At 39.6% G+C, this 16,759-nt stretch overlaps 1 protein-coding gene across 2 annotated transcripts in view; it reads left to right on the top strand.

The window, feature by feature from the left end:
• gli2a (GLI family zinc finger 2a) overlaps positions 1–14,863 on the top strand; it is a 52,837-nt gene extending 37,974 nt beyond the window's left edge. Inside the window, exons 5-14 of one of the 2 annotated variants that reach the window (XM_083537928.1) lie at positions 748–933; positions 5,630–5,831; positions 5,991–6,201; positions 6,979–7,089; positions 7,564–7,692; positions 9,268–9,417; positions 9,978–10,142; positions 10,334–10,615; positions 11,424–11,760; positions 11,847–14,863. In XM_083537928.1, coding sequence (XP_083394054.1) covers positions 748–933; positions 5,630–5,831; positions 5,991–6,201; positions 6,979–7,089; positions 7,564–7,692; positions 9,268–9,417; positions 9,978–10,142; positions 10,334–10,615; positions 11,424–11,760; positions 11,847–13,996 — 3,923 coding nt within the window. In that variant the 3' untranslated portion in view covers positions 13,997–14,863. Of the gene's footprint in view, positions 1–747; positions 934–5,629; positions 5,832–5,960; positions 6,202–6,978; positions 7,090–7,563; positions 7,693–9,267; positions 9,418–9,977; positions 10,143–10,333; positions 10,616–11,423; positions 11,761–11,846 lie in introns of both variants that reach the window. The other variant, XM_083537927.1, reaches the window with a different exon arrangement.
• Positions 14,864–16,759: the final 1,896 nt, after the last annotated feature.

The following is a 16,759-nucleotide window of genomic DNA, read 5'->3' as shown; positions in this document are numbered from 1 at the left end:
AATAAAAAATAAAGTTTCAAAAATGGATTTTGTTCTTTTCATTTTTTCCAAGCCATATTGAATATATTACAATACCCTGGCAAAAAAAACATGCATTCATTATGCCAGCTGCTTTGTACAGCCATGATCTGTCAGATATCAGCTTTCATGAGTAACAGTTTTAGATGTGTGGATCAAACTGTTAATTTGTAGTGGGGAAGTCCAGTGCAGTGATCTGACCGCTGATCAGATTCCCCTGAGGGCATGAGAAGGCCAAACTCCACCACAATCTCAGCTCTTTGACTCTCATCCCCCTCTAGAGACAGTGCTCCACGATACAACTGTGGAGAAAATAATCGCCCTTGTTCTGCCATGAATCCAGTACAAACACACGTCTGTTCCCTTTTACCATGCTGTGGCCTAATTGCCTCTGATAGATCAGATGTGGCAGTAACGACCCAAAAGGCAAGGGGAAAGAAACAAGCCGGAACACCCTCCTCTTCAGTGACCAGTATGGACATGAATTGACTGTTCATGTAGGAAAATGAGGAAATGGTTTTGGTGGCACTAATCATTATCTGACCCAGCGAAAGAAAACCACTAAACTTTCATATTAATTTTTCCTGACACCTTTAGATTATGGTTTACTAGGTGCAAGTGTTAACACTAGCTTTACATCACAAAGTTTCTTGATAGATCTTCGTGTGTGTATGGGTTGCAATCATATGGGTAAGTGCACTGACCAGGGTCTTGCTTTTCTATTTGAAGTGACACATGAGCAGCTGAAAGAACGAGGTCTTTTTGGCCTTCCTCCTCCTCCTGGGACTAACCCAGCCGACTACTACCATCTAATGGCTAATCACCGCAGCCCCTATGGAGAGCTGCTCATGCAGACTGGGGCAGCAGCTGCTGCTGCCGCCGTGCATCTTCCAGACTACATGAGCCCTGTGGACAGTGAGTATCCTATTACAATTCCTCAATGGATCACATGTGGTGTAACATTTATTTCACAATAATCAAAGGACTAGGATGTAAATTGTTGTTAAATTGCACATCAACCAGATCTGAGCAAGAAGCCTATATTCTAAAAAAAAAAAAAGAGATCTGGTTGAGCCACATCTGAAGCTATTTTAAAAAAAACTACTTTATTTAGGAATATATTTTGATATTAATACTAAAACTGTAACACTTTAGCCATTGTTCTGTTAATAGGCTGCCCTAAGTACTTAATAGTTGAGTAATACAGTCAAAACATGGTCTGGGCTATGATTAAAAAGTCCATTCCAGAAATGTGTCTTAAGATTTGAGTTTAAGGATGCTCCATGATGTTCTCACAGGATGTTTTGTTATGTGTTTGTATAAAACATGACTCACTCAAATTAACTATAAACACAAGTACACTCAGCAATTTATGAAGTGTTTCTGTTCGGGCCTCTAATTCAGACCATGCAACAGGTGTGCTTTGTTACTATAAGTAACATCCTTCCACATCCTCCATAACCTTACATGGAGGTTTAGTGTGAGGGTGAAAAGTACTCTGTACTTTGTTTCTGAATGCAGTGTTATGGCAGGGATGTAGCTCGCTTCTGGTGTTTTGTAATGTGAGCCAATTTGTCAAGTAATATACTTGTGAGATCTCTTGTTCTTTTAAAATGGCAACATTTCCTTAACACACTATCACTTAGTGTGCCATAATTAACAAGATGTGCAGACTGTCTTCACCTTACTTTTTGTAACATACAGCAATGGTCCAGGCTGTAGACTGTGTTTTCAGGTGAAGCAGGACTGTCTAGGATCTGAAGAGAACTTTGGCTCTGATACAAACCAAAGGGTTCCAATGAAATGTACCCCTATGAATGGTTAATATTGTGCAGAGAGGTAAATGATGGGGAAATCTGTTAAAGGTTTAAGGTGACTGTTAAGCAAATTTGTATTTGCTTTCACTGGCTCTGGTCTGCACAGCCACCCAGAGGATATGGGTTTTCTCCCTACGTTATGCCTTATTGGTTCCGTGCCTGTCCTGCACGAATTATCATGCTTTCCCATCAAGATGGCACGCCAGTATTCTCATATTGCAAGTTGTAATTACTTTTCGGTCCACTAATCAAACACAACCATAATGAGATGGTCATGAGAGCAGCTGCATCTGTGGCCAAAAGCCCAGGCCTCCACCAAGCTGTCTGGCCACAGTTTGTGGAGTGAAAATGTTTGTACAAAAAACACCCGCAAACACCAACACAGTGCAGGGCTTTTTACTTCTACAACCATGTCTTTGGCCTTCTTTATGAACTGGATTGATGTGGTCTTCCTTTCAGCACTCACAGGTCCAAGGCTCTCCATGCTGGCCCACAGACACAGGGCACTCATTGAACATGCGTGCCAGCTAATGGCATGGCGGCCAGACCGCCAAATAAAGGAGCTCGTTCAGCAGAGCGAGGGGCTGATAAATATGTATTGCACAACTTGTCGTTTGACTTGGAATGGAGAGCTGATAAAATTCATATGTATATTTAAAAATCAATTAATGTGATAATCAATTCAGCAGACCCACCACAAGAGCAAAGCCTTGGTGACCTCAAAAAGCCGTGCTTGTTTTCCTGATAAGGTGCATTTCAGTATTAGCCAACAGGAGAGTAAATAGTGTAGAGTTTCACTGTAAATGGTTACCATTGTTTTAAAAACTAGAAACACACACATGGAAAATAGTGTAGACTCTATTATAGTCATAATGATATGTACTGTAAATTTCTCATACATCCTGACTTTTCTACACACCCTTTAGAATGGCTTAAACTAGTGAACTGTTAAAATTACTTTGTAAGCATTTTATGCTCTAGTAATCAGCATATTTGACAACACTTTACGGTTAATACTTAGTTAAGACGTAGTCTCATATACACAAGCACAGTCGTTGCACAGCTCTTATGCAACTTTTGGACAACAGGCAGATTTGCTTCAATGAGGCTTGCAAAAAATAAACAAACGGCTGTAAACAAAGACGGAGGTTAGCACTGGCCTTAATGTGTGCATCAGTTGAATGCTCCAATTCAGTGCCAATAGTGTGCACATAACATGTTAATTACACTAATAAGCCTAACAGGACAACATGCAAAGAGAAAGCAAAATAGCAAAGCTATTTCCCTTCCACAGTCATCAGCCTGATTTGTGTGTAGCTACATTGAAACTAGTGTAAGTGCAGTGCTATTAGTCTCGAATGGTAAAGATCCCAAAAGATAAAGAAAGAAACAAATAAATAAATAAACCAAAGAATCTTAGAAAGGCTCAGTTAATCCACTGAGCGGGTAAATGCCTTTGCAGCAAACAGTGTTGGCTGACCCTTCCTCACTCTGCCCTAGCTAAACTCTCATTTCTGGGTATTTAATTGAGATGTTTTCAGAAGAACACTTGAAGAGACTGAAAGGCAAGAAGTGGGGCTTGTGGTAAACACATTTGTGCACTGGAGTCAACAGTGAACCGAGCTCCTATAACAATAGCAATTGCCAAAGCTAATGTCTGGTGTCTGGCTGCATAAACATGGCGGAGGATGGTGGTAGGGAGGGTGTATTTAACAACACACTATACTTACACATCGTACTTGCATACACACAAACACACACACACCCATAGACAATGTAAATCCTGGTCACTCTCTCGAACTCTAATTTGGTATAAACTGATACTTTTTGTCAGTTACAGCTCAATTTTTATTATGAAAGGTTAAAGAGGTACTGTTTCTTCTAAAACAATAACTAAAACAAAAAACAGTCTGACTGGATAAAAAGTAGCGGTGATAATGTGTGCCCAGGATGCTGTGCTTGACCATTGCCAGCTCGGCTGCAGTAGGCCAGGGTCACACAAAGAAAAGTCTACAGCAAGACAGGTGAACGGAGAATTAACACTCAATTTATTCAAGATTTTCACAAAGGCATCCCAGTTAAAGCTGTAAAGCAGATGCCTACTTTACTTGCCTCCTAAATGTGCAGAGAGTGCCTGTTGTTTTAAAGCCATATATTAGACCAGCTCCTAATTAGAAAAGCCCCCCTTCCATCTCCTTCAACAGCTATGGGGCACCCTCAGTCACACCAGGCACCAAAAAGCCACACAGTACCGCACATCTGCTTCAGGAACCCACTCTTGTAGAAGCCTGCACACCCCTAAATTAGAGTCACACCACTCATAAAAAAATCACAGAACATGTGGACGGCTGTGACTACAGCCAGGCAAGACACAGTGTGGCTCATTGCTCCTGCTTCATACTACACACCCTTCACTGATATACTCTAACACAGGAATGTGAAAGAACAAAGTTTTAGTTTAGACCACTTTAAAGATCTTACTTCTTACAGTGCTTATATAGTATATAATGTAACAAATGGATGCAATTTCCAGTTAGCTTGGATTATCTGGTGGCCTGAAAAGATTTGGGTCTTGCCAACCATGAATGTTTCTGTTCCAGCAACTCAGCATACTTACAAAATTCTAATGGTCCCTGACATATTTATTTAAAAGACCTGCAGGAAAGCATACTAGTGGTTCATTTGTTGTCTTTGCTAACTCTACATTGTGAAAGCAACACTAACTTTGGAAGAAAAATAAGCAAAAACTCATTTAGTTGTTGAAAATTGTGTTAGTTTCCGACAAATTGTCTTAACTATAAAATGCATTTGGGGGGAAAAAAACAACAATCACTGCTAGCTCCTTACTACATTAGGTACATTTGTTTTTATGTAATATTCTTACAGTCTATATACTGCCCTATAATTCCCTGTGGAAATTAGAAATGAGAAATTGTGTTCATGTTGCAAAAAACATCAGAGGACTGGAGGTGTTTTCTTCGTGTTTATGCGGAGTTCTGTGTGGAGTAAAATATATATATATAGATTTGGAGATGACTCCTAAACTCCTAAAGGCATTTAATAGCTTGTTGCTCTGTAACTGCTCTGTATTCACTTTATCCATTACTAATAAACAGCACCTGTTGATCAACAAGCAACTGGAGAAACAAAAAACACATACGGTATGCACTTAACAGGGGCATAATAATGTGGCTTAATTAAGGAACACTGTTAAAAAAAATCAAGCAAGTTTTTTATACTTGCTTTGTAAAATACCTAGAAATATTAGGGAACATAATTATTTGCATTAGGGAATATAAATGATAATAGGCCATTATATCTTTAGAATAAAACATGGTGGGGATTTTATGGACAAACTTCTAAGGAGAGTTGTTAAGATTTTACTATTAATAACAGCCCTCTGCTATCAATAATTCCACTGGGCAAATGAGAATCAGCTTTAATAATTTGTTTTCTGTTCTAGAACAAACATTGGTCCACCAGAATTGGGTACTATGTGCCCCTTCTCAATGTCATTACTCCTTAATTATTTTCTAAAATCGAAGTCGTTAAATTGCCTCTATTCAGCATGCTGCAGTAATGCAGGCCCTGGAAGATTAGTATCAGTGTAATTACTGTAAATGACTCGGCTGATTAATTATTCAAAGCAGTAGTAAGAGAGAGAGATGCACATGATAATAGGTATTAAACCTCCTCCCCTTGTCCTGTACATGGCCCCTGAGATAAGAAAGATGGTGTAAAGAATATAGAACAATCTGTGAGAGTTTATGGGTACACTTTTTTCCCCTCCACAGTGTCTCGATTTCCAAGCCCCAGACTTACACCCAGGCTGAGCCGAAAGCGAGCACTGTCCATCTCGCCTTTGTCAGATGCCAGCATCGACCTGCAGACCATGATACGCACCTCTCCCAACTCTCTGGTGGCCTACATCAATAACTCACGCTCCAGCTCCACTGCCAGTAGCTCTTATGGCCACCTCTCAGTTGGAGCTATCAGGTATAGAAAAGCCTACTATGTTTGGTTGTTAAAATATGATCATAAGCAAATACTAATTCAAATTCAAGTATAATTTTTTTGCCTACACATTCATACAGAGTACGATGTCGTAAAATGCTTTAATTACAGTTCCTCTCTTCCCTTACCATCACCGATCAGCCCCTCATTTACGTTCCCCCACCCAATCACTCATGCGGCATACCAGCAGCTTCTGTCCCAGCACCGAGGTCTTAGTGCATTTGGCCACACACCTCCCCTCCTCCAGCCATCTCCTTCCTTCATCAACCGCCAGCAGCCCAGCGGAACTGTCACAGCCCACAGCACCACCAGCAGCAGCAGCAGCAGCAACCCTACCACAGAGGCCAACCAGGTGAGTCATCTCATGAGAAAACAGCAACTTTGATTCAAGCAATTTGAAACCTGCTTATATATATATATATATATGTTCTTGTTTTTCAATAAACATGTCTAAAAGACCAAGCCATCTTTCGTTTGCTATGATGTTCATCATCCATAATCCTAAGTGTTGCTTCCACCTCCTCTATCAAGCCCATGTAAACATTAAGACTGCCTAGAATGTAAACTTCCTCCAACTCACTGACCCACACTCATATCCAGACACCCACTAAATCCATTTTCATTCTATTTAATTTTCAGAACTATAAAGCACACACACGCACATGCATTGATGAGAAACACATTTCCCTTGCTTTTCAACAAAACCCTGTCAGTTGCAGAGTTATGGAAAACATGGCCCACACTTTACTCTAGTGGTTGGGTGGGATTTGGAAGATATCTCCCAGCCCCCAATCTTTTTCTTCTTTCTCTATGGAGGAACTTTTTACTCCAAGTGCGCTGTGTCGTGTTAAGAAATTCATCTGAAGATAAAAGTCTGCAGCCTCACTCTCTTAGGGCTATGAGAGAATATATAATCTCATGAATGCATTTCAGTCATATGAGGGCATTCTAAATTGTTCAGTCTCCAAATGAGTTGCTTTTTGAAAGATGGATAAAATGGATATGGATGCATAACTAAAATTTCCATGTTATTAGCAGTAACTGCATTACCAAACTGATAAGTACAGTCACTCTCCTTTTGACTTTTTGGTCCTTACCTTTTATTTATTTTTATACTCTGTGCAACCAGAATGCAGGAGGTGACTCAGCAGTCAGCAGTACGGTCAATCCCATGATCACCAAGAGGTCAAAAGTGAAGGCAGAGGTGGAGGGGACATGCCGCATTTCCCCTTGTTCTCAGGTATTAAGGTCACATATTGGTTTGTCTTTTTGCTTTGGTTGTTATCCTCACAAATGGCAATCCTTTACCTTCTGTCATTTGCTGCTATAAAAAAGGATAGTTTTGACTCGCTATCAGATAAAATATGTGAGCAGGCAGCAATAATAAATGTGGCCTTAAAGCATTCCATTCGCTTACCACATTAGAGAAAATTTGGCCCATTTAAATTTAATGCCAGAATCATTAGAGCTCAAAAGCATTCTAAACATTCCCAGACTCTGAAAGAAAAGTAGCCTGTAAAAACGGCTCCAGAAACAGGGAAGAGATTCACGAAAGTGCTTAGTGAACACCTGCAGTAGCACAGTTCTACATCTAGAGTTTCACAACTATGAATCTTCTGTGCAACAGGCTCCGAACTACCAACTAATGACATAAAACAATTACCACATCAGCACTCTGTTGTTCTAAAGACTAATTATATTGGCCTTTTTACAGGATCACGTGGAACTGAGAGAGGAGCTGGATAAGGATGAGTGCAAGCAGGAGCCTGAGGCAGTGTATGAGACCAACTGCCACTGGGAGGGGTGCACTAAAGAATATGACACACAGGAGCAGTTGGTGCAAGTAAGTGACACTGCTGTGCTCAACCATATGTCAAAATAGTCTAAGTCAAAATTTCCCAAAGTGATAAATTAATAAGCAGATGGTTTGGATACATCTCAGTGCAGGCTCTGGGTGTATATTAGAAAAGTGGAAAAATATGAGAGGAAATAATAGTTAACAATTAAAGATAAAATAGCTTTAAAAAGGCCAGACAGACTTGTTCTTTTCCTGTCACTGTCACATCTGGAATTAACAAAGCATACAGATGCACACAGAGGTGCACCCAACTAGGCTGGAACCATCTCCACTCACTAAGACACTTAAAATTAAACACACACAATCACACTCAGGGTCTCAGTCTCTGTTCTCCCCATCCCCCTGGACTTTGACCTTGCCTGAGGCCCAATTGTAAATCTGTCGACATGCCAGCAGCTCTGACACAGCTTCCCCAGCCGTGGCACCTCCGACAACAACCCCCACTGATTAACAGCTTGTGCTTTACACCATGACAGTAACACTTACAGCCAGTTAGACTCTTCAGCAGGACGAAACACTTGGAGCCTGGCCAGCTCCTCACAAATAGCTTGGCTAAGCAGGGGTTCAGGGGTCAGTGGTGGTGGCCCTCTGATGGTCCTCCCCATTCCTGGCTGCCTAAACTGAGCAGGTCTGAACCAGTCTACATGTCTATATGTCAGCATATATCAATAACTTCAAAACAAATAATTCCTACAGAAGAAAAGACACTGTGTCTTAAGTGGTTACAGGTGAGCAGTTGTAAACCGGGTTTTGCCCGACAATAATTGCATTTTAGTAGAAAGTTTTAGCATGAAGAAAATTCTAATTCCTAGAATAACATTATTAGAAAGGAAGAGGAGCAAGAAGGAGTCATTATTTAGGTACCAGAGAAAGAAGTCTACTCCTCCCTTCCTACAAGTCTCCTTTGGTCCCTAAGGCTTTTATCTGGGCTCTTTCCATATAAACTAAATTACACACCTCAAGAAAAAAAATATGGTGTGTTGTTCGGTTTTATTTGTTGCAAGTAATCATTCTCCATAGCTCTAAATTATAGCTTTAGTTCAGAATAAAGAGCATAAGCCTTTAATTGGATGTATCTTTCTAGTCACATGCATGTTACACAGTTTTAAAAAGATTAAACGCATTGAACAGACGCTCTTGAGACAATGCAAGAGAGTGAGAATGCAAAAAGATCGTTTTTAAGTCTAAAATATCTAACATAAAGCATCTTTATGGTAGTATAGTTAAGTTAAGTAAAACATGCTTTTAAAAAACTAGTTGAAAGGTGTAAGTATTTGTCGGTAATGTGAGAATGGGGATTTCTATTCCCCCCAGTGTCTGTTCTATTCTATTCAACCCCAGGTCTGCCACCCAAGGGATTACACATTTCTCATGCATGTATAAGTGCAGTCCCCATCACACTATGTTTGAATGTGATGAATTGGAATTTCTGTGACTCTTTGAGAGAAGGAATTTTTTCCATACCATAAGATAAATTACAACTCAAAGCACCATTGTCACTGCAGTGTAACAAAGTGTGTTTGAGTGCAGGATATCTCTTACACACTTCTCTCCTTACAGCACATCAATAATGACCATATCCATGGGGAGAAAAAGGAGTTTGTGTGTCGTTGGGAGGAATGTTCACGAGAGCAGAAGCCTTTTAAAGCCCAGTACATGCTGGTCGTCCACATGCGGCGACACACAGGAGAAAAGCCTCATAAATGCACTGTAAGTAACGGGGAATCACTTCAATGGTTCTCTATGCACTGAAAATGGACTCTAATATCTGCTCATTTCTCCCAGCATGTTAACACATACAATCTTAGTCTCACAAAAAGAATAATACAATACAATGTGTTGCAGTACAGTGCAACAAACCTGCAAGCACCAGTTATCAATAAAACTTTCAGTAGAACTTATTTGCATATGCCATTTATTATTTTTGCTCATTCTAATTTAGCTTACAATACATCCTTAAATTAATTTGGGAATATGTTGCAATACCATATTGAGGAGAACAAATTGATCAAAATCTTCAGTTCCAAACATCATGTACATTTCAAGCTACCAGATTCAAAACTTCCAATCTGAAGTTTGAGATCACTCAAACAAGGATAATACCAAGACCTATCAGACTAACCTGACATCCTTAACATGTTTCCTGTCTGATTTGCCAGTCAGTGAGAAACATAGATTACCTATGAGGATATGGACTGTGTACATAGTGGATAACCTGTGATATCTGTATTGGCCATGATGCTGATAATTATTCTTTAACTTGTTTCTAGTTTGAAGGCTGCTCTAAAGCGTACTCTCGCCTAGAGAACCTGAAAACCCATCTGAGGTCTCATACCGGGGAGAAGCCCTATGTATGTGAACATGAAGGTTGCAACAAGGCTTTCTCTAACGCCTCAGACCGAGCAAAGCACCAGAACCGCACACATTCAAATGAGGTATTGTTAGACATTTGCACTCCACATTTTCATTTATGACAAGAGAAACAAACAAAAGCGATAATGCCATGGACCAAACATATTATATATATATATATATATATATATATATATATATATATATATATATATATATATATATATATATATATATATATATTATACAATATTACATTTCTATGTACCTCTAGAAACCATATGTTTGCAAGATCCCAGGCTGCACAAAGCGTTACACAGACCCTAGCTCTCTCAGAAAACATGTGAAGACAGTTCATGGTCCTGAAGCACATGTTACAAAGAAGCAGCGTGGTGATGCTCCTACAAAACCCCATCCACCTAAAGGAAGTGGAGAAAATGAGACCAATATTAAGAATGCAGGAAGGGAATCTGAGAGGTCAACTGAAGCTAGCAGCACCAGCAAAGGTGTGGAGGACAGCCTACAAGTCAAGTCCATTAAGACTGAAAATACAGTGGTAAGATAATAATTTGTTCTCTTACATTAGTGTACTAATCTAGCACAGTAGAACATTTAGTACCACATTTAATTAACAGCAAATCTGTTATTGTACATGCTACTAAATTCATGTACAAATGTTCCCGTTAATACTATTTTGCTTTATTAACACTTATTGGGTTGACTCTTGAATATCTGTCATGCTTTAAATCTTATGGACAGACATTACTCAGGTGAGCACAATCTATATATTGTCTTTCAATGCAATGTGAGGCATTAGTTTCACAATCCACCACAAATGTACAGCATGATTCCAGTGTTTTTTATGTTTAATTATGTCAAATTTATGGTCATAACACTCAATTAATATTTTATGTTTATGCATGTAACCTTTCTTTTGACATTTTTTTACATGTTGTAGATATATTCATATCTGTAGATAACCATAATTTTCACACTGCGTTTATGAAGTTATTCCACACATCTCATCATACTCTGTGCTGTTCTAAACCACCATTGCCTGGGGAGCTGCCAGTTTCCTCTGTAATCAATGATAAAAGTCATCTTATTAATATTCACAGACTGGGCGTGTGTTTACTGAACAAAAACCATCACACTGTGATCAAGAAGCACTTTTTAGTTTAGACTTGGTCAGAACTCATTTACATCACTGCAGCTTAAAGCTTTGAGCAAACAGACTGTGCAATAAAGTAATTCATACATTCTATATTGCAATTCTGTCAGAAACTGCTTTCTTTCTCCTTTTTTAAATGAACTTTATTAGTGTTATTATTTCTGTGTTTAACTAAGTTTTCCACCTATTTTAGATGTATCAGTCCAGCCCTGGTGGTCAGTCATCATGTAGCAGTGAGCGGTCACCACTTGGTAGCACCACCAACAATGACAGTGGAGTAGAAATGGCCATACACAGTGGAGGCAGTTTGGGGGACTTGTGTACTCTGGATGATCCCCCAGTGGTAGATTCGACAGGTTCTCCAGGGACTTCAGCAGGAGTAGGCCTCCAGCTGCGCAAAAACAGGGGGGTTGTTCTACATTTTGATCATATAAAGAAGGAAAAGCTGAAGACAGTGAGAGACTCCTGCTCCTGGACAACCTCAACTCCTCATGTCGGAAACACCAAGCTGCCTCCAATACCAGCTGTCGGTAGGTATACTAGCATTAGTTGCATAGAATGTGAACATGTAAAGACAGTAACTGAATAAAAGCTAAAGCCTCTTTCTCCCCTTCAGGTTCTCTTCTGGAAAGTTCAAGTACAGGCTCTCAAAGTATTGGCATGCCAGGGCAACGCTTTGGAGACTTACCCTTTTGTGAAATAACAGTATTGAATCAGCTGAAGGAACGTAGAGATAGCACTACGAGCACTGTAAGCTCAGCCTACACACTCAGCCGCAGATCCTCAGGCATCTCACCTTGTTACTCCAGCCGGCGCTCCAGTGAAGCCTCACAGTTCGGAGGACGAAACAACAACTTAAGCTCTGCAGGCTCTTACGATCCTATCTCTGTCGACCTCTCACGCAGGTCTAGTGAAGCCAGTCAGTGTGGCGGAGGTGCTTTGCCAAGCTTGCTTAGCCTCACCCCAGCTCAGCATTATCGGTTGAAAGCAAAATATGCAGCAGCCACTGGAGGTGCTCCACCAACACCCCTTCCCAATATGGATCGTATGAGTCTTAGGACTAGGATGGCTTTGTACAATGACTCTCAGGAGAACTCTGCCCATTTATTTCAAGCCCGAAATGTATCCACCTCGAGACGCTGCAGTGATATGAGTTATGGAGTCCCTGGTATGATGCCTCATGAAATCCCAAGCAATATGCCAAGGAGAGCTAGTGACCCTGTTCGTCGGACAACAATGGATCCTCTCTCCCTGCCTCGTGTTCAGCGATACAATAGTATGAGCAGCATGAACCCTTCTCGTGTCCCTCCACATGACCATCATGGTATCAACTTGCAAAATAACACCTTTTCTGATGGCAGTTTGCATTGTCATGCCTTCAGCCAGAGGCCCCCAAGCATCTCGGAAAATGTTGTCATGGAAAACATGGCCATGGATGCAGCTGACCAAACAGAAGAGGACATGGTGCTTCCAGATGATGTAGTGCAATACCTCAGGTCCCAGCATGCTGGCTCAACTCAGGATACTGGTATGGCCTACATCAGTGGTCAGCCACAAGTTTTCAAAAGCAACCAGACCTCCCAGCAACACCAGCAGTTTTATGGGCAACGACGCATGGCTTTGGTTGATGCTAATATAAATGACATAGAGCAAATAATGCCCCCCTGCCAAATTAGCCCAGGTTCCCAGCAGCCTTTTACCGCCTCTGATAGCGGGAATAAGAATCACATGCCTGTGCAATGGAATGAAGTCAGCTCAGGTACAGTGGACAACTCAACAAGATTTACAAAGCAGCAGCTTCTTAGAGGCAACTTGGCATTGATCCAGCAAAAGCAGAACACTGGCTCTTATCAAAGCTTTGGGTCAAGTCAGCAGTCAGCACCAATCAACCAGAATTTAGCTGTAACACAGCAGGGTTACTCCCAGAGTAACACTCAGAGGACAAACCCAATTCAGCACTATAGACAGCTATATTTCAACTCCTGTCAGAACCTCAATGAGCAAACAAAGGCACGCCAAGGTTATAAACAGGAAATCAACAACAATAATCTCTCATCAGGAAACACCTACCATGGTCCAGTACGCAATAACATGGCATTGCAAAATCAAGAAACGCAGAATTACAAGTCAGGCTACTTACGTCTGGAAAACCAGCAGAATAATATGCCACTGCCCCAAACAACCCTTCAAAATGGAAGCAGAGGTTTTCAGCCTAGGCCTCCCCCTGAATCAAAACCTTCAAACAGGCATCAGTCAAGTACAAGTTTGCCCCATCAAGCTGGTTATTCTCTGTCCAGGACAAGCTCTGATTTCAACACCTCTGAGGCCAGTCCAAAGAGGCCTGCTGCAACTACTCATCCCTGCGGTGGAGATAACGCTGTATGCTATTCGGGTGAGATCAAAATGTTAGACAGCAACATAGACTATAACACCTCAATGTCTCCTTCTGCCAGTCAAGCTGATTATACATCCCCTGGAATTAACCAGGTTACTAGCACAGTGGACTCTTCTCAAACTGCTGGTCATACCCAAATAGACTTTGATACCATGCTGGACGACGGAGATCATTCCAGCCTGATGTCTGGCACTCTGAGCCCTGGACTCTTACAGAGTCTTTCACAGAATTCCTCACGACTTACTACTCCACGCAACTCTGTGACACTGCCTTCAGTGCCTGCAGGGATCAGCAATATGGCTATTGGTGATATGAGCTCTATGTTAACTGCCCTTGCAGAAGAAAGTAAATTCTTAAACCTGATGGCTTGAGGATTTATGCATTTAACACTGAGAAAGACATTCAGCAGGCTGTGTTTGGTGATATTTCTAACCTTTTTCATTGTATGAATAACACTATAGATATATGTGACAACAGACACTTATGTCCATTGAGAATCTAAATATGTACATATATTTTAATGAAATAAAAGCACTGATATATTACAGTAAACTTTACAAAAGTTTAGGTTAGCATTACCAAATGCCTACATTTAGATTGGAATGGACAAGGATGCAGTCAAGATGACATATATCCAAGTTAGAAAGCCATATGTTTCACTTTTAGTGAACCACTTAATAGCCGTCCAGAGGGAAGGTCTCAGGCATGCTTAGGATAAATTAAAATGTTCCTTCCTCTACAGTATACCTAGTAGGGGTCAATAAGTGCCTTTACAAAAATAAAATTACACATGCAAAAAGTATTAGTGCTGTCCAATTGTATGTAATCTTGTACTTAGTTACAATCTTAGATATTTGTGCTTCATTTATTTTTTTTTTGTTTGACTTTTTTTATAATTACTGTATGTCATGTGCATTAAAGCACAGTTTTTTTTATTATTATTGTTATTATTACAATACTGGGCATGAATTTCCAAACTTTTTCCTGTTGGAGGTCAGACAGAGAAAACAATGCAGTCACAGGCCACAATCTTTCTGTACAAATATAAATAAATAAACAACAGTCCCACTGGATCACAACTAACACTACCTTTCATTTATTCAAGAAACTTATGGGTGGATGAGCATTTTCTACTGAATGTTTGACAGCACCGTGTAAATAAATATTGGCAGATTTCCCTCATCTAGTAGTCTGGGGCAGTGATCATATCACACTGTACTGAATAAAAGTAAAATGCACATGCTTTGCTTGTTACTTGCTGCTTTAGATTTGTTGGCTTCATTATAATCACTCATTACCAAGGGTTTTCCACAATGAGAAATAATCCTTTGTAGCACTTTTATGGTTAACACAAAATATTGTTGATTTAAGAGCTTGACATTTGTTTCTCCTTTGGTTATTGTGTAGCGCTAGTACTTTTTAAGGAATGAAGTTTCCTTGAATAATATCTAATAAACAGAATACAGTAGTCCTCCGTTTATCTCGGTGGTTACGTTCCAAAACCGCCCGCGATGTACGATAAACCGTGATAAACCGACACCACACCAAAAATGCTATTTTATGTATACAGTACTGTACTGTATTAACATTTTACTTCATTTTATAATTAATGATATGTCTATTATTACATTTCATTATTTCAACATAAAACTCCATAAAAACAATTCCCTAAAAGTTTTCTGGTCTAACATGCTATCCGGGAGAGACCGGGAAAATCAGCCAAACAAATAAGTTATGTAGCAACTGCGATTCTGAGATAAACCGAGGGCCGAAATGCGGTAAAGTGGGGAATTATACTGTAGTTTCATTTCTAAAATCTGAGCAGTGATCAAAGCCATTGTACAAGATCGTCTATATTCTATACACTATACTCCCCTGTGACCACATCACAGTAATTACTGTGCAATAATGCACCATGATTTAATGTAATAAAATGGTAACAGACTACAACAAATGTTTAGCCACAACAATAATAATAATACATACATTTTTATCGGTTACTGAACACGGGAATTAGCAGCTTTGTATTGGTGATGGATCGATCATGAACCATTCGTTTATTTTGAACGAGTCTTTAATGTGTCTCAGAAGGACGAGTAGTCTAAAAGAGGCGATTTGTTTATATTCTTCTGGACGCAAAGTATCACAAAATCTCCATACAGGAAACAAAAATTAGTAGTTTAACTATTGACTCTTCTGGTCCGAGTCGGTCGTTCTTTTATCACGTGACTCCCATATACGCTATGCAGTTCGTATAGACAGGGGATAGGGAATCTGCTTATTAAAATAAAATAAAAATCAATTTACTAATTTAAGATTACAGTAACGAAAGGAACTAAATTACAAAAAAAATATTTATTTTGATAAACGAAATTCAAAGAAACAAGTCACTAAAAAGATCCGATCTTCACATCACTACTTTGTGTCGTCGTAGTTTACCCATAAAAATATCACTCTTAACCACGACCTCTTGTGGCTCATGAAGAGTGTTTTTTGTTTGTTTTTGTTTTTTATTTCAACAAATATCACTTGTCAGGTATACACAAAAATATTTTTGTTAAAAAATCTTAATATATATCTTTTTTTGCTCTTTTTTTTTTGGTCATTGGGAATCTAAAGAGGAGGTTAAATGAAAAGATGGCTACCGTTTGCTATTTGTTTTACATGATAGCGACACCCAGTGTTTAAATTAGGAAAGTGGGTAAGTAGGTCAACATTAACATTATTTTTATAATAAAATAAACTCTGGTGTTGGTGTCCACATATTCATCACACACACACACACACACAAACACACAATCATCATTATCACAGCTGTCAATGCACTATACAAATAAACCTGAATTGAAATGTAATTGAATTGGGAAGTATTAGTTGTATAGTGTTTAAGATTTATTTATATAAATAAAAAGTGCTGAATATTATATAGTTGTATATTCAAGCCCTTGCCAATGCTTTAAAACATCCAAACAGCCAGGGTACATAAAGCATTCATAATGCATACAGAGTCTATAATAGGCAAACACACTGTATTCAGTATTACCAGTGGCAGGACTGGCCTACAAAGTGATGCAAGAACTACATGAAAATTCTGCACTTGGACGGTAAGAAGTAAGGAGAGCTGTTAAAGACTG

This window comes from Silurus aristotelis (genome assembly GCF_946808225.1).
Source record: "Silurus aristotelis genome assembly, chromosome: 3".
NCBI classification, from domain to species: domain Eukaryota; kingdom Metazoa; phylum Chordata; class Actinopteri; order Siluriformes; family Siluridae; genus Silurus; species Silurus aristotelis.
This window is presented reverse-complemented; position numbering and strand designations above follow the sequence as displayed.